Below are 23,797 nucleotides of genomic sequence, written 5' to 3'. Positions count from 1 at the left end.
ATCAAACTACTTCCTCAGGATTTGCTTGTCCAGTGTGTTGGACTGCCAGTGTAGCAGTTAACACATGGAAGACAGACTGGGATTTTGTCTCCTGCCAAAGACGCTAGAGTACTCCCAGCCCCAAGCCTGGATAAACGGGGTTGTGTAAAATTGAGCCACATTTGATTGTAGATTCGATCTGCTGCGGTGACCCGTTGGGAAATAAGAGAGGGGCCAAAGTACCTTCAGTATGTTTATTTGACAAAAACTGCAAAATTACACCCACTTCCTTCAACCTGCCCATGCTTGTAGTCTCAATTTGTAAGTCTGTGAAGGTAACTTAGTACAGCAATACGCTAACAACTGAACCTGTAAATGTTTGCATTTAGCTAGGCTGCAGATTCTTAGTACTGTCAAATGATGGTGTGGTGTGAAGTAGATATAGCCAAGACACAGAAACAACACTTGATTCAACAGGTCCTTTTAATTACAATCCTTTATTCAATTTTAAGATGTGGCACTTTGACAGTTTTTGCACACAAGGATGCAAGAATACACTTTGCATTAGGAAAATAAAAGTTGGATCTGTGCTTTTGTTAATGTAAGAATTCTAATAAATATTTATACATATTAACAGTACATGAGAAATGGTGTGTATTATAAAAGCAAACTTCAGCAAGTAAAAATCAAGTAAACACAGCTCAGATGTGTAAACGCAGCAGCACCACGATAAACCCGTCACACGCGTGGATCTGAAAAAGAAAGTTTTCCTTCACGTGCTGCCGTGAAATCGAACACAACATTCCTATTTAAACCATTTCCCCATCCATCATTTAGCTTTTGTTGTCTCTTTTAAAAAAACAAAACTTCAAATCAACCCAGCAATAATCTCTTTCAATCTGCTTGTAAGTTTTTCCCAGCATTCCTCTCATTAGTTTCCTGAAGCACCTCTTCTTCTTCACTCCTTCATGTTCTTCCCATCTTTTCCAAACTTCCACCAGACCACCGTGAGGACGACAGCTGTCAGGAGGATCAGGCTGCTGGTTACGAGGTAAGCAATAGGCAGGAAATGGTTCTGACCTCCAAACCAGGTCACCGTTGTCAGCACCACTTCCTTTCTGCCTCGAAAATACTGCACGGGAAAGTCTGAAAGAGCAGGAGGTCAAGGCCAAAAATATCTGATCAAAGAGAAGCGTGTTTAAATTGAATAACAAAAGATGGAGGGAACGTGCATTTGGGAGTTAAGATGCCTCTAACACAGTGAAAGGATACTGTAGGATATATCGATGCTGTAATTGCCTGCTGGAAGCCCCTTCGTGAAGGGGTTGTCGTTTCGGAATAAGATTCCATAAAGTTTCTTGAAGTTGGGGAAAGCTGCCTCCCTCATCCATACAATGAAATCGTCATTGATAAAACCGTTGTTCATGGGATTGGAAGGATCGAGCTTGTACACGGGCTTCTGCCAGTATGGAGGTGGCGCCGTTCCTGTGGGGAAAACATTTAAAACATGACACAAAATGATTTCTGAGGAAAGAAAATTCCTTCTTTACCTTCAAACACTTCGGCTAGAGTCAAGTTGTCAGTCGTTGGGTTGCGGAACTTGATGTATTTGTCCGTGTACCACGTGAGGCCTTCCCGCATCAAAGGAACCTCACCTCTGCCGTTGGAATGATGATACCACAGGATGAAGGAGTCTGGGAAAACACATGCAAGTTAAGAGCGACAGGAAGGGTAGAGCAGCTATCTGCTAACTGATGCCGTGTGTTTTGAGTTGTGTTTACCGTTGAAGATGCTGTTGGCCACAGCGCCACAGGGAGCAATCGGGCGTCCGCTGGGATCTTTCAAAAATGGCTGACAATATGAACTTGGGTCCTAAGGAAGATGTGATATTTAATCAAGTCGAGTATTCAAGTAAAATTCAAGCTTCTTCGGCTTTAAACACTACAATGCATGTATGGTAGCTGAAGATTCATGCATGTGGTCCAAAACACTGTACTTCGGTTTTTTATCTTCACAAACCAAGTACAACAGATGACATGACTTAGTTTTAGTGACCATACAAGTCAAAGTTTCTGCATGATTAGTGTGGTCTTGTTTCTATAACGGCTCTTCGGAGCTGAACATCTTAGAGAAGCCGTGTTGTGGGAGGAGATGAGCATCTCCTAATGCTGCCCAGCCTCTTCTTTAACCTCTGGAATTAGACGGATCCATCCCTTTACTCAGAACTGTCACTCCATGCATAAGGTGACCCAGCAGCGTTATGCATGACACTGGGGAGAAACTTCACATAACTTAACATCTTATTTTGTCTCAGAGTCAAATGAAGTTGGCCACTGCAATAAAACAGCAGGTACTGCCCAGTGCACGCTGTCAGATTTATATACAGGCAATACTCTTCACACCCAAAATAACTTCAACTTTTTTCAACTGCGCCCATCAAGATGCAGCTGATTTAAAAAATAAAATAAAAGGAGAAATTATGTGCTTTTTCCCCACATAAACAAGTATGGAATTAATACTCTAAGAGTCCCTAAAGAAAACCACAGCTGACTAAAAAGAACACAGGCTCTTCTCACATTTGCCAAAAATCGTCTTGAAGATCCCCAGAACTTTTGGGAAAATACTCTGTGGACTGACGAGACAAAAGTTGAACTTTTTGGAAGGTTTGAGTCCCGTTAAATCTGGTGTAAAACTAACACGTTTCATAAAAGATCACGCCAACAGTCAAACATGGTGGTGTTTGCCTGCTGGTCTGCAGCTGCTTTGCTGCTTCAGGACAATGGTGAAATGCTGTAGTTGATGACAACATGAATTTGCTCTCTACCAGAAAATCCCGAAGGAGAATGTTCTGCGATCACTAAAGCTCCAGCGTACTTGGTTATGCAGCGGGACAATGATCCGAAACTTATCAGAAAGTCACCTCTGAATGACTCCAGATACATTTAAATGAATGTTTTGGAGTGGCCTAATCAAAGTCCACACTTAAGGCATGACCTTAAACGGGTCATTCATGCTAGAAAACCCTCGAGTGAGGCTGAATCAAAACAGTTCTGCAAAAAACAAGTGGTTCAAAATTCATCCAGTGATGTGAAACATTCAACGGCAGATACAAAAACTTGACTACAGTTCCTGCTGCCAACGGTGGCGTCACCATTTATTAGGTTTAGGGGGCAATTACTTTTCACTTTTCATGACATGACGATGATACCTTTAAATTTTTCTTCCTTCCAACCGTCTGCCCATCATCTCTGGAGTCCATGTATCTGCGAAGGTTCTGATGAAAGTTACGGAGTCCGTAATAGAAAAAGACATCTCCCTGGGACACACACACACACACGCATTCACATCGTCAAGTGGATGAGTGTAGAACCCAAAATCCTAAAATGAATTTAAGCTTTAAGCTTCAAAGCACAGACAACAAACACAAGCACCGACAGTGGGGCCTGTTAGATACAGAGTGTGAGAGTAATAATCTTCACACGAGACCCACTTCCAAGCTGTTTCAGAGCTTTGTGCCATACTTAGCGTGTGCTACTGAGGCCTCTGGAGTAAGATTATAAGTGGCCCTCAAGTTAGGATTATGTTGTCACTCTGTGCCGAGAGGTTCTTACCTTAAATGGTTTGTCAATCCTAAAATTGACTGCGCAGATGCAGGGCTTGTTTGCGTTGCTCACATTTTTACGCATTTCAAAACACTCGTTGCAGGTTTCAGCCTCTGTGTAGTCCAGCTGAAAAGACAACGAGAGAGAGGGGAAAAGTGCAGATAGTGAACTTGATCTTAAACTTTTTCAAACATAACCTTCGACCTTTCCTCATGTTGTCACACCCTGTTTTTATTGCACACAGAGGCACTGGGGCCTCTCTGACATGAACAAAGACAAATGCATAGCGCTCTTACGCCATCAAATTTCTAGAACTGAAAGTGAGTGCTTAGAAGCAAATGTGGTTTTCACTCACCTTCATTTCCTGGGTGTTCTGCACAGTGAGAAGCAGCCATACTCCCAACAGCAGACACATCAAAGCCATAAAGTAGAAAAAAGGCAGCACGGTGTTAGCAGTTAGCATTGGAGACCAGGCAGGTAACCGCTGCTGTTTGAAAGCAGAGTTGTCGGGTCTCCGAGCCAAGGGCCCGGGCTTGCCTTTCACCTTCCCCATGAGAGCGAGAGCTTTGGCTTCAGAAGAAGAACTTGATTGACAGCTGGAGACTCAAAAATTGCGTGTAAACCAGCCCTCCTCTTGTCTTCCTGTTTTTTATTTCAGCGATATCTCTCTGCACACACACTCACACACCCCTCTGCTTGCCAAGGGATTTTCCCAGCAGGCTTTGCATCATGGGGGCGACCGTTGTGTCCTGTTACTTATTAACCGCAATTCTTTACTCAACTACCTCTTTCTGTTACTTCCAATTTACCACAAGATTGTGTACTTCCGTCCTACAACACACAGACTTGTACAGAACAGCATTTTATATCGTCACTGGCTGCGGGAGATATCGGGGTGGTTCTGGGCCCCTTTGTATCTGTAGGATGCTGAATGGGGCTCCCCGGTGGTTTAAGTAAACTCATGACCTCACATTGTCAGTCGGGGGGACTTTCCAAGGTCAGAGTAAACAAAAAAAAGGATGTGGCTTTAATTTGAAGTCTGTTTATTCATTCATCACACTCCCTGACATTGTGTTGGTCACAAAAGTGAACAAACAATGCCATACATTTCACACAGGCTCTGGAAATATTAAAAGCTCGGGACAGGATCAGCACAAGGAATAGTGAAGACAAAGTCTCTTTAAATGTCAAGCAGTCAGTTAAAATAGTCCAATTTTGACTTTGTCTTCCTTACAGCGAGCCAAGATGCCACTCTCCAACAGCTTCATAAGATCCTGTTTGATCTGAAAAAAAAGAGGCAAATATGAAGTGAAATTAAAAGGGAACGAAAAACTAAAAGATCCTCTCCAAAAAGATTACTCTGCAATGCAAATAGGATTCAATATTGAATAACTTGTAGCTCTTTTTCACTCATTAAAGGGAACCCTGACTACAAAGGCATGCATGCTTTACTACACAAACAGTAACATAAAATTTTCAGGGTTTTCTAACGAATATTGTAGGTTCTCCTTGAGGCAACAGTTGCTGGATTTGGTGCCATGTAAATGAAATCAAAATGAACTGAATTTCAATGTAAAGTCTTTTCTTACTATAATAATTGTAGCATACGCATATCTATATGTCAACTTGTACCACCTCACCTCTTTAACAGGTGCATCAATCTGAATGAAACTTTGCATAAACATAACTTATAACCAGGAGCATCTGTGACTTCTATTAGCAGGGCTCTAGAGTGCGACCAATTTGGTCGCAAATGCGACCAAATTTTTCAGTGGTGCGACTAAAAAAAAATATTTGGTTGCACCTGTGCGACCAACTGTTCGGGTAGCAAAAAAAAAAAAAAAAAAAAAAAAAAAAAAATCTGCAACCTTCCCTGTGGTCAACAACAGACACACATTATGCCCCTATCGTGGACTAAACCAATCAGAGATAGTAAGGGGCGGGACCTCTCTGATTGGCCGTGGTCCAGTTGAAAGTGCAGGTGGAAGTGGGAGGTGAGTAGCTTGAATAAAGCGATATCAATTCATTAAATCCTGAATCGACTTTTAAATATAACTGTGTTTTGCCAGAAACGCCAGATTCTCAGATCAAAGCTCACAAAACCATTTCAACAACAACCAAACAGCAAATGAGAGCAGGTACACGGATTCCACACAAAGACGTAAACACGGAGCGGAACCGACGCATCAGAATTAACTTTGTCTTTCTCGGCTTTCTCACCCGACGGCCCGTAGACGGACACGCTGTCAGAGCTTAGCGATTCTGATGCGTCCGGTCCGCGCTGTGATTACGTCTTTTTGCGCTGATTCTGAGCTGCAGGTTTTGTCTCTCTCCAACCAAAATTCACCGAGCCAGCAGCAAAAGAAGCAGCAAACTGCGCTTCACATTTGATCAATGTCGTCATGAATTTTGCTGTTTTGCTTCCACGACTATTAAAATCACACTCCATGCACAGCTAGCTCTCTCTCTATCTCTCTCTGTACTTCAAGAACAGTTTCCCGTCTCCAATCTCTGTTTTCTGTATTATTCATTCGCTTATTACCCACCAGTCTACCGTTGTTTACAGCGCTGTCGGCTGCTGTCTTTTTCTTTTCTTTTTTTCACTTAAATGACCTCGGACAAGAAAGCCTATTTTTTCTGTTGTTCAATACTGAAGAAATTTAAACTTTATATGCGGAACATTGTAGAATATTTTTAAGGTTATCTGCTATAAAAATCCAGACCAGGAAAATCTCCTTCATGTTTTTCTGTGTTTTATTCTCAGTTACTTTCACACAAAGGCATCTGCTGTGATGTTCACAATTCTGATGAAGTCAGTACTGATAAATGATCAGAATTATAATATTTCTGACTGTCTGAGGCTAAGTTGAATCGAATCGGGACTTTGAAAACCGGAATCGAATGGATTATAGAAATCAGTGATGATACCCAGCCCTAGTGAGCAGCTTAGGCACGACAGAAGTGGATGTAGCTGTAATAGGAAAAGAACTATTGCTAACTTTTCTGTTAAGTTAAGGCCTGATCCTTCTGAAATTCATAGCCAGTGCTCTGACACGGTGTCATCAATCTTTGAATGCTGAAAAAGCACAGTGTATCCAGAAAAACACATTATATTATATAAATTATTATAAAATTTGTGTGCGCCTAACTTTTGTGCCGGTACGCCTAACTTTTTAAAGTTAGGCGTACCTGTACGCCCATGGCAAAAAGTTAGTCTAGAGCCCTGATTAGTTAACCAAAAGTATCAAATGGATCAGGTGAGAAGAGCAGACAACACAGCTATGGCTCTTCTGGAAGTTCCCCCACAGCCATTTTCTTGCTCCTTAACCCACGCTCTGTGCCACCTCCACAGTGTCATCAGCTTACAGCATAAACCCAGTGCATTGCACACACAAAATAATGGAAGGTCAAAATATTAATTCAGGATAAATATTTAGGATATTTAAAATAATGGAAATATTTGAAACGATTCACATTTTAACGCTGTTTTTGCCGGAGACGGGAATTCTAGGAAAACAAAACTAAAGTCAAATTAGTCAGGCTTCAGAATCTACGACTAAACAAATATGTCCAGTTTTTAAAGGGTTAACCGCAGGAAAAAAGACATAATGGTTTAAAACATCCCACGTTCATAAAGTATATGTTCAATTAAAAGATCTCCATTAATTTCTTCCTTCTTTCTTGTAGACAACAAGCCAAATCTAAAATAAAAAAAGTGCATCACAAATAATTAAACAAATTTTCTTCATAATGTATTTTAAAAGTTAACTTTTACACAGGAGTGAAATATTTAAAGGTTTTTCTGTTTTAATGTTGATGATTATTGCTTACAGATCATAAAAATCAGGAATCCAGTTATTCAAATTATTACAACATTTGATTTCAAATTTGAGTAATGTGCTGATACATAAAAATGTCACTTTTTGACATCAATATTTTTTCAATCTTAGCATTTCTTTTTTTTTTTTTACTTTAAAAAAAAGACTAATTTTTTCAGGTGATCTCTTTTCTTTTTCTTTGTTAATTAACTAAAGAAATAAGTTTCCAATCTTAAGCACAGCTTTACGGTGAGTACAGAGAAACGATGATCAGGGAAAATCTGCATGTTAATTATTATAAAAAAAAGAAAAAGAAGCTCCAAGTCAAAGTGGAGTAACAGCAATAAAAACACATTTTTCTAGCCCAGCAGGGGGCAGTAGCTCACCTCAGGAATGTCCACCATCCTTCTGAGCTTCTGGTCCCTCCAGTTCCAGTCCAGAACCAGGTATCTCAGTGCCTGCAAGCTCAAACCCTCTGGGGAACAAAATCAGAGTGAGAAGACTTCAAAAGCTTTGAAGTTAAACGAAAGAGGCCGATCACAAACACACACCTCTCTCAACGAGAGCGCTGATCCTCCCTGGTGTCCCCACTCCTATGTGGTAGATGCCTTTCTGCAGCAGCTTCACCTGCTCTTCTATCTATGCAAAAAAAATGACACAGACAATCATTCTATGAAATCATTCACAGTTCACAATCTACACACCGCCTGTGATTAACAGTCATCTCCACTACCTTGATATGTTTCGCAAAAAGCTTCACAGCTTTGGCTTCACCCTTGAAACTAGTCAGCTGCCTGTGAATGACACAAACAAACATCATTCCCGTCACTTTAATTTGAAAGTGGTAACTGGAGAAACACGACAAACATCAGTGGTCTGTCACTTACTTAATGAGCTCGATGGTTCGGAGAGCAGAGCTGCAGACGACAAGCAGAACCACAGAACTTTTTTCCGTGTGCTGCTTTTGAATCTTTGCCCACTTGGGAGCAACTAAGAGGAAAACAGAGCAATTAAAGTGATGGGTGTTTATAAGTGGAATCTAATGGAAGACTTGGTCAAAGTTTGCAACGGCACTCACTCTGTTTTAGATAAGAAGAGAGGGTGTGTGTCAAGTCATTACTGGACAGGAAAAAGGAGTCTGGAGGATGGGAGAGGACACACTGATCTCTGTGAGTCAACATTTCAGCAGATATCGACTGAATGTGCAAGCTTAGGGTGATTTGCCTTGACTCACCCTGCACTTTGAGCTCCTCCTGCTCGATTACAGACCGCTTGTCTTTAAAGTACTGCGTAACCAGATCCTGCAGGTCAGCTGGACAGCCTGGTTTTGGCTCAGAGGTGGCCAAGACATCTGTTATTGTTTTCTTTTTCTAAAACAAAAACAAAACAAACAAACACACAAGTAAGAACCCCAGAAGCAGCCAAATGATAGCCCCACTTTAGCCAGTGCACACTGTTGTAGTTGATATTTGCAACACCAGGTGTCGCCACTCCCACCTTTCTCTTTTTGGGGGGTTTAGCAGACTTTTCATCCTGAGTCTCCATCCTTGGAGGGATCATCTGCTCGTTCTGTGACAACAGTACATGCAGAACACACAGTTCAGGCAATTTATGTTAATGAACATTTGAAATTCTAAATACAAATTAAATTAAAACCTAATAATCTTCAGAGGTAAAGAGCACATTTTATAATAAAATTTAAATGTGTCAAATTATATTACATTAAAATTACATCAAAATGTCCAAATGCTAGGAAAAAAATCAAAGGATTTCCATTTCCGTCATCAGTTAATATGATAATTGTTTTTAACACTCTGGTTTATTCACTGTCTCAAAGAATGAGGGTGTATGTATAAGTATGTGGTGGATATTTATTTTGAAGGTATTCTATTCATCTATCCTGACTTCTTTCTTCTTCCTTCCAACGACTGTTGAAATGACCATTTGTGCCTGTGAACTGGTTGACTACAAAATGACAAGGAGAGGCTCAGTCTTTTGCCCTATTAATATGATACATTTTCTTACACACTTTATACTGTAAAAACATCAAATAGGCAGCCTTTGTAGAGAAAGGACATAACAACCTGCTCATTATTTTTCTTCTTCTTGGCTTTAGCAGGCTTCTCTGTTACAATCTTCCTCTTCTCTGGTTTTGTCTTTGTTTTTTCTGCTGGCTTTTTCTTTTGTTCCGTCTCCTCCTCCTCCACCTCAGATGCATCTGGGAAACAGAGGGAGAATTTCCTCATTAAACTGGCAAAAGAGCAAATGCGTCCACACCTCAAACTATATTTAGTTCAGGTGAGGAACAGAAGAGACACTGTCAGCAGAGTAAAATGGGCACATTTAATGCAAAGGATTTATTGCTCTTTACAAGTTTTGGTTTTATGGGTTAATTTGTAACTGTGCGCACTATGAAAAGAAGAAAATTGCTAAGAAGGGCCAACACCACGCTTGTTTAGTTTGATCCTTGGGCCAGTGATCTGCAAAGTGTGTTCAAGTCTTTGGGTTATTCATCAGGTGTGGCTGTGAGTGCACGTTTCAGTCAGAACTACACAACTAAATGCTACCTGAGGTAACAACAATGCAGCAGATCTCAAACAACGCATCTGGTTATATTTAGCCTCCCTGTTGCTACCACTTCTCTGTGCATTCCTCACATCTCATGCTACGGGTCACGCTTAGATCTTTTGGCATTTCAGGTTTCTTGGTGAAAAGCCTTTAAAACAGCTGTTGGAGTGAAATCAGCAGTAAATCAGAGCATTTTCCTGCAGTGTCTATCCTAAATGTGCTGTTTTATCACACTGGTGCCGTTGCACTTCTTCCTGTGGCTCTGTAATATCGAAGACTTTTTTGAGCCAAAGCTTTTACATGGCAGTGTTTCATTACTGAAAACTTCACATCGCTTGGACTGTGTGGATAATAAATAAGCACATGCTATCTCTGCCAAATCCTGATCATTACCATCAAAACTCCTTTTACCATTAACGTGAAAACGAGAACTCTGGTGTGTATGTAAGCTGACCTCAAAGTGATTTTTCATTGAACAGTTTGTGGAACTATGGTCAGCATTTTCCAGCACTAACCAGTATATGTACTTGCATCTTGTCATCTTCTACTGGATTCAAGGTGCTTCACATGTACAAAGGATTCAAAGGAAATAACAGAGCTTGCTGTCCGATGTATATTTTCTTTACTTGATATATACATTTATGTTTACTGTTCATTCTCTTCATTGCTGCTGGGAGGCTTTTATAATGAGGCATTTACAGAAAACACATTGAATTTGTTGCCAAGGTTACAGATTTTTAAGCATTACAACTTTTACCAATTCGGAGCTATAATGCTCTTTGAAGCTGAAATGAAAGAAGGGGCGTGTGGATATGCTCATATAATACGGCTGAGACACTTGAGCATGTCTCTGATCTGCCACAGCGGGTTTCTGCTCCGGGCCACGAGAACTGACAAAAGGCACACCGCACACGAACAGTTGACCAAATTTTCTGCCTTGTTCTCTGATTTCCCATTTTACAATCAATTTTGCAGTGGTTACCATTAACTCCTTCCTCACTAGTGTGTGTGTGTTTTAAATACAACTAAATATTTTCAAGGATCCTTTAAAAAGGAAACTCTACACGGCATCATTGATCCATCTTGCTCTCCCTTTCTCTCAAGGGTCTCTCTCAATCATTCAAACACCACACCCATTTACATGTTATCCCTCACAAGACCTTCATTCATCCTTGTTTTGTGCATTCATCTGTCCAGCAATGCACTCCTCCATCTGAAAGACCACTCCCACTATTAATGGACCAAGCCAATCATTCCCCACTCCTACTCTTCTTGGCTCTCATCCTGTTCTCACACTTGCTCTGGACGGTTGTAAGGACAATGCTGGAGGATGAGGGGAAAGACAATTAAAGGCAAGGTTAATTGCAGAGGCAAGGAAGCCTTTATGACAAGATGCTGGATGTAAATGGACCATAATTACAGCAAAATCCAGGCCTATATATGAAAAGGGGACGCTCTACCTGTCCCATAACAAGTAAGTGCTTTACTTCCTTTTGGTACAGCTAACAGCAATCTGAACCTGGCACTGGGTTAGTTAGGAGGGGGACTGGAAGTACACTAGCTTGTGGTCACCTGAGACAGGTTTGTATCTCTTCCTGGCTTCATGTCTAAGGTGAATGTAATAACTACTGAGCCCTAATGCGCGGCAGCTAAACTGAGCTACAAAACACACCATTGAAACCAGCTGCAGCTTAAGTAGGTCCCCCTTGTGCCACTGAAATACCCCCGATCCACCGAGGCATGGATACCATAAGACCTCTGATAATGTCCTCAAGTATCAGCTGCCAGAACTTTAGCAGAAGATCCTTGTAAGTACTAGGACAGAGCCTCAAGATGGTGTGGTCGAACTGAGATCTGAGGGATGTGGAAGCTGAGTCAACTTCTTGAATTCTTTGTTATGTCAAAACAAACAGGATATACTGTCACCATGAAGACTAGTTCATGACCTACAATTTTCATGTGGGAGATGTATGTCAAAGTAACATGACCCAAGGTCTTCAGCAAAACATCACATAGATCATTATATTGTTCAAATCTGACACTTGCATGTCCACTTAAAGCAACTGAGGTGGTTGGTGACAGCCAACAAGAGTACTGTGGGTACTCTTGTTGGCTGTACTCTTGTACTGTGCATTCTGTGGGTGAAAACTATGATGCTCTGTGTGACCTTTATATCACAGCCAGCCTTCTCTTCCTACACATATTTTGAAACCTTGAGCCTCTGTCGTCAGTTCAGCAGTCATCTTTTCTTGTATTAATTTTGGTAGCACTTGTGGAGATGCCCTGACCATGTTTTCAATCATTTTGTCGCTGGTCAAAGTCATTCAGAAAATTATGCGTGCATATTTGTTTCTGCTTCAGGAACTGATGATGAACATTTTCAAACTTGTCAAGCATTTTAATGTGCAACGTCATTTTGTTCATCTTGTGAAAACAAATCTTGCAATTACATTGCTTTTCAATTGCTATTATTTTTCGAATATTTGCACCATCCACAAACAGGATTTATGCGCTTAAATTGACTTAAAAAATGTAGCTACTTATTATTGATGCTAGAAGTTAACCAAACCTATAAATGAGCAAAATAGTTCTGACATATTCATGAAAAAAACCTACACAAAAAACTAAAAAGAAAAAACAATTTCCTAATCCAACAAACATTAGTATTTACAAAAAGCCAACCATGCAGTAATTTCTGTTCTGGCTCATCCTGTACTTTTAACATTTTCTCTCTCTCTCTCCCTCTTGTATTTATCGCTTTAACATTTTTTTCCTTTCGCATGATGACTTAACAGTTCTACATTTCAATTCATTCTTAATGAAATGCATGACAGCTAACACAAGGACATGTTGAGGTTGTTATCAGAAAGTTGAAAATTAGCTAGCTTCTTAAATCTTCAGAGCACTCAAAGTGTTTAGGTAATATTTCCCATCTTTATAGTGCACTGGTTTTCACAGACTACACTAAAAAACTTAATTCAGTACCTTAACTCTTTCCCCCTTTGAATGCCTCCTAGAGGTAACCCTTATTTCTCTTTTTAAAACTGAGCTGTTTCTCTCATATTTCAGGCCTGCTTTCAGAACAAAATGACGGTGTGTATCAAAATTTAGTGAGGGTGATCTCTGACTATACAGTTTATTAGGGATACCCTTGGAAAAACCTGGAACCTGTTCCAATGGTTGTCAAACAAGGTCTTTATTGACATACATTGAGGTGTCAAAACTTGTCATTTACGGTGCAGATGAGGTCGTCAAATGTTAGGAAAGAGTTTGTTTCCAAATGAACAACTTAGAAAAAAGATGTCGGACATAAAAATTTAGTGGTCTATAGGGCTGCCACGATTAGTCAACTAGTCACGATTACGTCGACTATCAAAATCGTCGACGACTGATTTAATAGTCGACGCGTCGTTTGAAGCTTTGTAAGATCACAAAAGACGCAGGAATAAGTAGTAGGATTTAAGAGTGTAATAACGGACTGAAACAGAAGATGGCAGCACTGCATGTACAAGGATGCCAGCTGCCGTTAAACCGCGAAGAAGAAGAAGAAGAAGTAGCTCTGTCCCAGAATTCATAGCGCAGTTTCCAACAATGGCGGCAGCTAGTTAGTTTTAATTTATTATTCTTTCTGGGTCACAAAATAAACGTTTAACATATTTTCAGGCGAGAATGTAACTGTGTAAACCTCAAATATCTGCTCAGTTTATCAAGACACCACATATTGCTCCGACGTTTTCGGAGACGTCTGTTACCCACTAGCTCGATAGCTAGCCGGGGGCAAGGCTCACTAGAGCCGGTGAGAACACCGGACTCCCGGCAAATCGTTTTCAAACCCACCGCCGTCTTTCGCTACTCAGGTTAAACATATAAGTCACTTAGATAACTTAAAAATGTTATTGTTTGGCTTTTTTTAGTATTTTATTTGTTCCTGAGTAAATCAGTTTGGCTGAGATTAAAGTTATAGTTTTTACACAGCTGAATAAACGTCAAGCAGACAACTGATTATCAGAAGTGTGAGATGCTCGAGAGTATACTCCGGTGTCCCGTTATATTTTAGATAGCAAGGAGTTTATTAAACTTCACCGAAACAATCTGCAAATTTCATTAAAATTTAATAAACTATCATCTTGTTTTTATTTTTAGTTAGCACATACCTTAAACACTTAAAGCCGTAAGCTAATGATAGTTATGTAAGAGCAGATGCTGCTGGTGCAATAAGCTGTACGTTTTGCGTCCAGTGGATGATGATCTGATTAGTCGACTAATCGCAAAAATAATCGGTGACTAGTCGACTATCAAAATAATCGTTTGTGGCAGCCCTAGTGGTCTACAGAAATTAATTTCATGGTCACATGAAATTCTTAAACTCAGGAGTTCAAGAAAAGATCCCAGAAAGGAATATATACTTCAAGTGAATTCAGTGAATGAAGGGAGGCTGTGAGGCCACTTCCATCTACACCAGATCAGTACAAAAATGATTATTGAATATAAAACTTCCTATAAAATGAGTGAGGAGAAAAAAAACCCTCTCAGTCTCAATCATCATCTGAAAGAGGTAATTATCTTGAGGAACCCCCAACTCTCAATTGCCTTCTTGCCACAGTCAAACAATATGCTTGAGTAGCGATTAAAACGCATGCTTTCAGATGAATGGAGCACAGTAAGGTTACAGCTCAGATAACCAGAGATCAGTGAAAGCTAATACCTGTGGAGCAGAATCACATGCAGGGGAAATGGGGCTGCCTGGTAATCTTTAACGCCCGATCAATATGGATGACTGGTCTTAAAGGGTGGTCAATGGCGCTGGCTGGATGTAATGAGGATCAATTGACTAGCTCCAGGAAACAGTTGATTGTTTCAATTCCAGACAAATGGCACCCAGAATTACTGTTTAAGGCTAACATGCTCACTTGAGTAAAGCACCCCGCCAACAGAACTGCATAAAATCGAGTTGGCCATGAACCCAGAAATGCTCAGTTTAAAATGCTCAGTTTTTATATGTTTGAATAAAAACAGCACTTTGGATTATGAAGAGGAATCAGACAAAGTATTTACTCTTTTCACCATACTCCAAACCCAATATTTCCATTACACAGTAGAACTTCCATCCCCACCACCAAAGATACTTTGGGGCAATTTTCTTGTAATGTTCATGTTTCTATAAAAACAATAAGACACTTTCCATGAAATCAATTCGGGACATGTTGAAGTGATCAATAAGTTATTTCAAGGCTGCTTGTTTGGTGTTGGGAGTTGTGTGGTTCGGTGGGTGAGCGGGCACAGCAGTTATTGGTTTTGAAAGCCAACAACTTCCTCTTTAAAGCCACAATTTAAATATATGTTACCATTAAATCAATGGGGACTTTAGACAGAAGGCTAAAAATGAAGTGGACTGGTCAAAGACAGCAAATACCGAACAGGGACTGGTGTTCTGCCTCAAACACTTCTGGCCTGTTCAATCAGTGCATTATCCCAACACTTGAACGTTTGGGGACACGCTGACATTTTGTTTGCAAGTAAAAGATTGGATTGTAGAACTAACTAAAACATGTGGACATATGTCTCGAAGGGGTTTGTTAGTACATTTAACCTTTTGTCAGTGGCAGGAATTAAATATCGCCAGGAGGAGCAGTAATGGGTGCACAGTGAGGTTGACAAAGATAAATTCTCCAGAAATTTTTACAGTCGTTTAGGTCTACAAAGCAAGACATGCTTCACAACCACACACACACACACACACACACACACACACTCCTATTAGCTCACGAAATCTGGATCAGTAAATGAAAGAACAGCTACACACACAATCTGGTATTTATTGCCTTCAGAGGGAACAGATGTTCACCAGCATTCAAGGCAGCTCGACTTGACCTTTACATAAAACCAGCCTTAATGTTAAGAGAACTCGGTCACCAGTATGTGGGATGTGTGTGTTTGTGTGTGTAGGAACGATCACTGTCATGTCTTATCTGACTCAATTACAGAAAAAAAAATCAAGTGTCTAATTCATTAAAGAGTCTTTACTCTGACCTCTACTGTCTCTTGTCCTAGAAGAGTGGTCAGTCATGAAAAATGTTTAATTACCTCATGTCAGCGAGGCTTCATTTTCAGCGCTAGCAATTGACTTACTGATCTGTGTAGTTTAATGTTCAAAGTTATACTGAAAGACCAACGTGCACGTGTTTCAGTGAAGCCAGTCCTGGCTGGCAGAGAGTGATTGTAGCTCCAGAGGACATTGCTAATCAGAGATAGGAAGGGTATGTAAATAAGGCAAAGCTTTTAAGCTTTTACGAGAACCAAATGAGAAAACCTCTTTTGAACCAGGACCACATACTGCAACCTATACTGGTACTGTACTTAGTTAAAAATCATTTATTGCTTCTAGATACCTCAGTGGCAGGTATCACAAGGGTGATCTTTACATTTATTCGATATTAATAATCACCATATATATGTTAATAAGATACTGATTCGGTGCACGAGGAATCTAGCATCTGATCTCAGAATGAGGGTAGGGGGCTGTCTGTCTGTCTGAACAATCCTGCACTACCACAGAGTCTCGTTGAACAAAAATGACTCCAGAAGGACACAGTTTACGTCACAACTAAATAATGTACACTGTATTTTATGAAACCACTGGCTACTAAATGGCTGTTGTTTTGCTCTCCGCAATTATGGTTACCATTTGATTTATTGACTGTTTACGGTTATGTAAGAAGACCACCCGCAAAAGCTAAACCATAAAACAACACAACTCAAAACAACGATTTGGAAAGAAGACTAACACCATTAACATTATTTAGGATAGTAAGTGTAAAATGTGAACTCACAGCACAGTGCTGCATTACCTCATGGCCCTAGAAGGGTCTACTACACTCTCTCACTTTAGTTGACCAGCATCACAATAATTAAACTGATTAAATACAGTCAGATAGGTATGTGATATCAAATGGCACAAAATGTATATAAAAGTGAAGAACTATGATAAGGCTTATGTCCAAAAGCATTTTAAATTAACAGTAATTCAAATCAGTCACAAAACAAAACATTAAATGCCCTTCATGCTTAAAACATTTAGCATATGTAGCCTAACCACACTCATAATCATAAAGCACAACAGTTGCATTACTTGTGACGAAACTGATTTACAGACTCTTCAGCACTCCGCACCCCTCCATCTAGCTGGCTTGCAAAATGTATAATTTCTCAGTTATACCACTCTTGAAGTACTGTGCTCTAGCCAAAACACACATCAACCATACCGAATATGAATTATAGAGTGCTGTGCCAGCTTGACCCTGAAAACTGAAGGCCAAAGAGGACTCCAGCACTCAGACTGATCCAGCCTCCCATGACAGGTGGACATAAAATGGATGTGAGCTAACTGGTGAGAGTGAGCAGCTGAAGCAAGGGCGTCAAAATTACATTACCCGGGGGCCACAGACCAGGTTGTATTGCCAAAAACTGTAGTCATGTAGGGTTCCATTATAAAAGAGCTGTCTGTAAAACTAGCTGCTCAATACGACTGTGCAGGGTAAAAATGGATGTTTTTAACTGTGACCACTAAAGCAACTTAAGTTAAGAGTCATCAGCCAGAGAAAAAGTTAGAAAACAGACAATTTGTTGCTTCTCATGCAGCACTCATCCTCTGTCTGGGTAACAAACCCCTCTCCATATACAGAAATGGGGCAGTAATGAATCTTAACACCAAAAAACATATTTTTAATCCAACAAACAAATACCTGTGACTTTTACTGAAAAATGATCAGGGTACAGGCATGGGACAGATATGACAAATTGCCTCCAGATAAATGGAAAGAAGATGAATGTCCAGAATCTCAAGAGATGTGCTTTAAAAAAAAAAACTAAACTGTGGGTCTGAAATAAAGTTAAAGTGGTCCACTCATTAAAAGTGGCATATTTGTGACAAACCTCACCCTTAAGGAATTTTTAACACATGAATGGAACATGCTTTTGCTCATTTTCCTTCTCGCCTCGGCAAGGTAATGTCTAGAACAGTCCAGGGCTGTGCCGCATGTGTGAATGCAGCTCTAGTTTGGAGGCCAATTACACAGCTGGTTGGATAATACCAAGGAACAGGTGAACGGTCGTTGTTTTTGGTCTGTGGACAAATTAGCTGCAAAGATACTGCCTGTGACCACTTGTGGCTAGGACAAGGTGTTGTGAATAAGATTAATTTTAGGAAATGGTACTGGTCTATTGTGAGGGCAGCCAGTGCCCTCTTGGGTAGACAGGAGCGGGCAGGAGGGGTGCAGGCATGTTGCCCCCGGTGGTGTTCAGATAAACAAACAGAGGCACAGCCACATGTGAGGCTGCCAACTTGCCTGCCAGCGGACTGTCCTCAACAGGGCAGACCTGGCAACCATTATTAAGGCTGACTTTGGCTCTGAGCCACAGCTGAAGTACCGAGGTATTTTCACATGCCTGGCATTGTGTGCGAGTGTGCTTAGACATCAGTAAGCATGTGCTGGTCTAGACACTGTGTGGGCACTAAAGAAAGCACAGCCTGGCTCGTGTCTGTGTGTGTGTGAAAGCAAGAGAGAGCAAGTGAGGCGTTCCGGCCCCATCGCTATTAATCAATTGAGTGCCAAGGGCAAGGAAACAGCAGCACGTGTCATGACTCGACTTGCACACATTAAAAGCACCGTCGGACGGGACGACAAAAGGAACAAGAAATATGTTAATGCTCATGTCCAAGGAACACAGACCCCAGGCCATCACAGAAAATATGTGCCAAAGCTCACTAACTCACATCAGACCCTCTGCATTTATCTGAACCTATTCAAGATGAGTTATAAACTTTCCCTTTAGTGCACAAACTCAATTCCTTCCATCATTCAAATCTCGGCCTCAGGACAAATAATATCAAATTATAATAGGATATGATAACTTTGTAGTCATGTTTATTGCAGCACTCAGCTTTCCAATTTTTATCTACACTCCCAAACAGCTGTGCTGAGTTTTTATTGTCCTTTTCTGTAGCTAAATGTCAAGGGAAGTACAAAAGAAATGCATCGACAGCCCAGACAGCTTCATCTGTCTTCCTAATTGATACAGAGAAGGCATCAAGAGGAGGGGGGAGAGTTTGAGATTGTCACTCACTCTGTTTCCAGACCAAGGGCAAGAGAAAAATACTTCAATGTGGACACCTTCCTTTAAGTGAGCCAGCACTCTCACAGTGATTTAGTATCTGAAAGATGTTATTGGCTAAAGTCTGAACTAGTTGTGTGGATGCTTTAACCCTTTAAGACCTACCATAGAACCAAGTCCGCCAGAGCTTATATTATATGTTTACATGCTGTAGAGCCATTTTTGGGAGCATTTCAAGTTGCTATACATCAATACAACCATTATAGCCCAGATTTTAATAATATGTATTCATTAAGTGCATAGTAATTACATAAATTGCAAAAAAGTGCAATAAACTACAAAAAAATTGAAAATCGTTTTTGCTTTTTTAACATATATTTCTAGTTAGAGAAATTTAAGAGGCTTATCCCTCAAAACTGTAAATACAAAAAAGTTGCACAAAATAGTTTCCTACCACAGGAAATTTATTTTGAGTGTCTTCATAGTTTTATTTTTGAAATACACCATTTTTTAATACACTGCAGGAAAAACGAAAATAAATATTATACTGCAAATTTGCAAAAAAGCAGCATATGCATCAAAATAAACTATTTCCAGCAGTGCAATATGAGTCCTAAGAATCCCAGAAAAGACACAGAAAGTCATAAAGTCAAAGATAACTTATAAAAACACCAGTATAGGCCCTGAGGCCCTGATGATAAAAAAAACTACATTTCCGCGAAAATGACGTCACTTCCGGTTTCGGGCAGGTAATGGCGGACATGCAAAAGTTCGCGCTGATGTCTATTCCAACGTAGGAAGTGTTATGAACAGCTGATCGGATCGGCAAAGCGTGTTTCTGGAATATTATGTTTTTGTTGCTGCAAGTGCTTTTTATGCAGTTTTTGCAAAGCTATATGTGGAAGGAAACTGTGACCTAGGACAAGCTGATGGCATAAGATGTAAGTACAACTCCTCCGGTTTCATATGCAAAAAAAATTATTGCGCTAGCTTACGTGGTTGCAGAGCTACCGGGATTTAAAAATAGTTACGCAAAACAGAGCGTGCCCGCTCCGACCGGCTCTAAAGGGTTAAGGCATCCACACTATTGAGTTCCTGTTTCTCTTTATTCTTTATTCTTCAAGTTGCTTCCGTACGTTTTTTGCACCTTAACTACTTCCACAATTTTTGTCCGATTTTCACTGTTCAAATTTTAAACTATTCTGCTATTTCTGCTAATTCCGACTATGACTTTTGGTATTTTTCACTATTATACTTTTTAAAATATTAAGCTTTTTATGCAATTTTTTGTCCCATTGAAATGAATGGAAAACTTCCAAAATTCTGCTAAAACTTGCTTGTTTTTGAAACTTAACTACTTCCTCATACTTTCACGTAGAAACTCCATTCAAACTTTAAAATGTTCACAAATTATTGGGCTATTAATGTATGATTCAGCTTTTTCATATCTGTTACCGTTTTCATCTTTCCCTCTTTAAGTTTTCAGTTGCAAAATTGTGATTTTTCACAAAATACATGCGTTGTTATGGTTGCTATGCACTTGGCTTTCAGTGTGCCACTGTAAGTTTCGCAGTCTTCTCTTCATGTTCAAACAACTTCTTGCTACTTGCTCAATTTTCACTCAACTTTCACAAATTATACATCAAAACGTAGGTATTTTTGCTGGCTTTCAGAAAATGTCACCATCATTGTTGTGAGATTTATAGAATTTTGGCAAATCTCCTCAGACCAACACAAAGTCGGAAAACTCTCCATAGAAAGTCAATGGAGAGTTTGTTCAAAATCACCGCTTGATTTCTGTAATGAGAGGCATATTCGAATCGTCATATCTCCTTAACGAAGCGAAGTTAAAACATGAGGCTTGTCCCAGTATATCTTCAGACACTCATGACGCTCACAATTCAAGAATTTTTTTCTCACCTATTACCGTTCTGAGATGAGTTAGACTTGTTTGAGGGTAGGAAATTCGTCCTTCGCTCAGATTTCTTCAGATTTCAAACTCTGGAAATGAACCACTTTTTTCTCTCGTCATATCTTTTTTTTGGATTTCCACAGAGACCTGAAAATTTCCATGACTGTTCACCAAAGCCTGCTGTCTCTTATGGTGAAAGAATGATATCGATACTCCAAATAGATTTAGAGTTAGAAAGCGTTGTTTGAGGGCAGGTCAAGACAGTTTTTGCTTCGCCTCTACTCAGTTATGGTGCATTACAAGTCAAATATCTTTAATAATTCATATTTTAATGATAAATTGTCAACATTTGAAGATTCCCCCATCTCTTTTGAAAAAAACTGTGTAAGAATGACCGTTCTAGCCCCTACGGTTAGGAAATTATGGTCATTTGTTTGAGGGGAGTCGTCACTATGAGAAATAGACTGCAAAAATCCTTTCTCTCTGCTGCATGTGTGTAAAAACGGCTGCACCTGTTTTGGCGGGAAAAAGTACACAGCACTCTCTGATTGGTGGATTCAAATTTAGCAGCTCCCAGGCTGCTTGACTGACCTACAAACTTCCTTCTCTCTCTCTCTTTCTCTGTGTGTGTGTGTGTGTGTGTGTGTGTGTGTGTGTGTGTGTGTGTGTCTAGTGAGAAAGAGAGAACCCTACCCTTATTTGGCAGCATCTCATTGTAGGATTTAAATTGAATATAGTTAGACTGGTTAACTGGATTAGAGCCTGTGTTTGTGTGTCCCTCTGTGCATTTGTGTTTCAATATGCGTCCATATTTGTAATTTTGTAAGTTATTACTATTCTGCTAAATCATAGTATTTCTGCTTTTTATAGGATTTGTGCTTAATATAGTATTTCTGCTAAATTATAGTATTTGTGCTTTTTATAGGATTTGTGCTTAATATAGTATTTCTGCTAAATCATACTATTTCTGCTTTTTATAGGATTTGTGCCTAATATAGTATTTCTGCTTTTTATAGGATTTGTGCTTAATATAGTATTTCTGCTAAATTATAGTATTTCTGCTTTTTATAGGATTTGTGCTAAAACATAGCATTTCTGCTAAATGTAGTATTTATGCTTAATCATACTATTTCTATATATTTCTGCCAGTGCCCCAGGCAGCCAATGCTCTGTGAGGACTGAGACATTCAAATTTACAAATCAGGGCCTGCACAGCTTCCCAGCCAGCCAATCATATCTGTGGGCTGAGGCATTCAAATTTGCATATTGGGGCCTTCACGGCTTGTAAGCCAACCAGTCATCCATGTCATATATCTCTAAAAATTCACATTTTTATTTTAAATAGACAACACTTGGCGATTCCCCCATCTCTTCTGAACAAAACGGTCTAAGAACGACCGCTCTAGCCCCTAAGGTTAGGTAATTATGGCCATTTGTTGGAGGGGAATCCTCAATATGAGAAAAAGACTGCAAAAATCCTGTTTCTCTGTGCTGCGTGTGTGTAAAACCCTGCACTTGGTGCACCAGTTTTGGCGGGAAAAAAGTACATAACCTCTCTGATTGGTGGATTCAAATTCAGCAGCTCACAGCTGTTTGACTGACTAAGAAACATGCTGTTAACAGCCCCAGTTCACTTGCTGCTGCTGCTGTTTGTGCGTGTGTGTGTGTGTGTGTGTGTGACAGAGAGAGAGAGAGAGAAAGCCTTTTTATGGGATGATCTCATTGTAAGATTCAAATTCAATATATTTAGACTGGTTGACTGAATTGGATCTTGTGTGTGTGTGTCTCTCTGTGCATGTGTGTTTCCATATGTGTCCATATTTGTGATTGTGTGGCTGTTACATATTTTTTTGCCGATTTTTTTCGTTTAACAAGTATATTTGAGGGACCCTTAGCATGTTCAGCATTTTTTCAGCTGTGCATTTTGCTTTTCCAATTTTTCTGTTTAAGTTATTACAATTGTGCTAAATCATACTATTTCTGCTATTTTATAAGATTTGTGCTAAACATAGTATTCCTGCCAAATATAGTATTTCTGCTTTTTATAGTATTTGTGCTTAATATAGTATTTCTGCTAAATTATAGTATTTCTGCCATTTTATAGCATTTGTGCTAAAACATAATATTTCTACTAAATGTAGTATTTATGCTTAATCATACTATTTCTATATATTTCTGCCAGGTCCCCAGGCAGCCAATCCTCTGTGAGGACTGAGACATTCAAATTTACATATCAGGGCCTGCATGGCTTCCTAGCCAGCCAATCATATCTTAGGGATGAGACATTCAAATTTACAAATCAGGGCCTGGACGGCTTCCCAGCCAGCCAATCATACATGTGGGCTGAGGCATTCAAATTTGCATACTGGGGCCTTCGTGGCTTCTAAGCCAACAAGTCATCCATGTCATATATCTCTAAAGATTCATATTTTAATGATAAATTGTCAACACTTGACGATTCCCCCATCTCTTCTGAACAAAACGGTGTAAGAATGACCGTTCTAGCCCCTACAGTTAGGAAATTATGGTCATTTGTTTGAGGGGAATCCTCACTATGAGAAATAGAATACAAAAATCCTGTCTCTGTGCTGCATGTGTGTACAAACGGCTGCACCTGTTTTGGCGGGAAAAAGTACACAGCCTCTCTGATTGGTGGATTCAAATTTAGCAGCTCCCAGGCTGCTTGACTGACCTAGAAACTTGCTTCTCTCTCCCTGTGTGTGTGTGTGTGTGTGTGTGTGTGTGTGTGTGTGTGTGAGTGTGTGAGTGAGTGAGAGAGAGAGACCCTCTTTAGGGCAGCATCTCAT

The 23,797-nt window shown here is 39.9% G+C and overlaps 2 protein-coding genes across 3 annotated transcripts in view; both read right to left on the bottom strand.

Moving 5' to 3' along the window:
• Positions 1–457: 457 nt before the first annotated feature.
• On the bottom strand, positions 458–4,505 carry cdc50c (Cdc50 family member C). 2 transcript variants are annotated; one of them, XM_084954597.1, is made up of 7 exons: positions 3,937–4,505; positions 3,591–3,707; positions 3,188–3,295; positions 1,761–1,851; positions 1,530–1,673; positions 1,252–1,464; positions 458–1,125 (listed from the first exon to the last, which is right to left on the bottom strand). In XM_084954597.1, exons 1-7 carry the CDS (start codon positions 4,132–4,134, stop codon positions 938–940), a joined length of 1,059 nt encoding a protein of 352 aa, XP_084810723.1. In that variant the 5' UTR covers positions 4,135–4,505; the 3' UTR covers positions 458–937. The 2 variants fall into 2 exon arrangements, with proteins under 2 accessions (XP_084810723.1, XP_084810724.1); XM_084954598.1 differs by having other exon boundaries at positions 1,635–1,673.
• Positions 4,506–4,607: 102 nt separating this feature from the next.
• cmss1 (cms1 ribosomal small subunit homolog) overlaps positions 4,608–23,797 on the bottom strand; it is a 36,635-nt gene continuing 17,445 nt past the window's right edge. Inside the window, exons 2-10 of the mRNA XM_084954599.1 lie at positions 9,484–9,617; positions 8,897–8,968; positions 8,634–8,769; positions 8,478–8,537; positions 8,287–8,389; positions 8,133–8,193; positions 7,951–8,038; positions 7,786–7,874; positions 4,608–4,864 (exon numbers count right to left, since the gene is read on the bottom strand). Of these exons, the coding sequence (XP_084810725.1) occupies positions 4,781–4,864; positions 7,786–7,874; positions 7,951–8,038; positions 8,133–8,193; positions 8,287–8,389; positions 8,478–8,537; positions 8,634–8,769; positions 8,897–8,968; positions 9,484–9,617 (827 nt within the window). The 3' untranslated portion in view covers positions 4,608–4,780. The remainder of the gene's footprint in view (positions 4,865–7,785; positions 7,875–7,950; positions 8,039–8,132; positions 8,194–8,286; positions 8,390–8,477; positions 8,538–8,633; positions 8,770–8,896; positions 8,969–9,483; positions 9,618–23,797) is intronic.

The sequence above is a fragment of the Perissodus microlepis genome, chromosome 16 (genome assembly GCF_051167445.1).
Source record: "Perissodus microlepis isolate ML-2025 ecotype Zambia chromosome 16, ASM5116744v1, whole genome shotgun sequence".
Taxonomy (NCBI): Eukaryota; Metazoa; Chordata; class Actinopteri; order Cichliformes; family Cichlidae; genus Perissodus; species Perissodus microlepis.
This window is presented reverse-complemented; position numbering and strand designations above follow the sequence as displayed.

What these genes read in the sequence shown, in the direction of transcription:
- cdc50c (XM_084954597.1), bottom strand. Translation starts at nt 4,134, where the DNA reads ATGGGGAAGGTGAAAGGCAAGCCCGGGCCCTTGGCTCGGAGACCCGAC. An exon ending in GGATTGACAAACCATTTAAG is followed by an intron (nt 3,296 to 3,590) that starts GTAAGAACCTCT and finishes TGTGTGTCCCAG; the next exon opens with GGAGATGTCTTTTTCTATTA. An exon ending in GAAGGAAGAAAAATTTAAAG is followed by an intron (nt 1,852 to 3,187) that starts GTATCATCGTCA and finishes CATCTTCCTTAG; the next exon opens with GACCCAAGTTCATATTGTCA.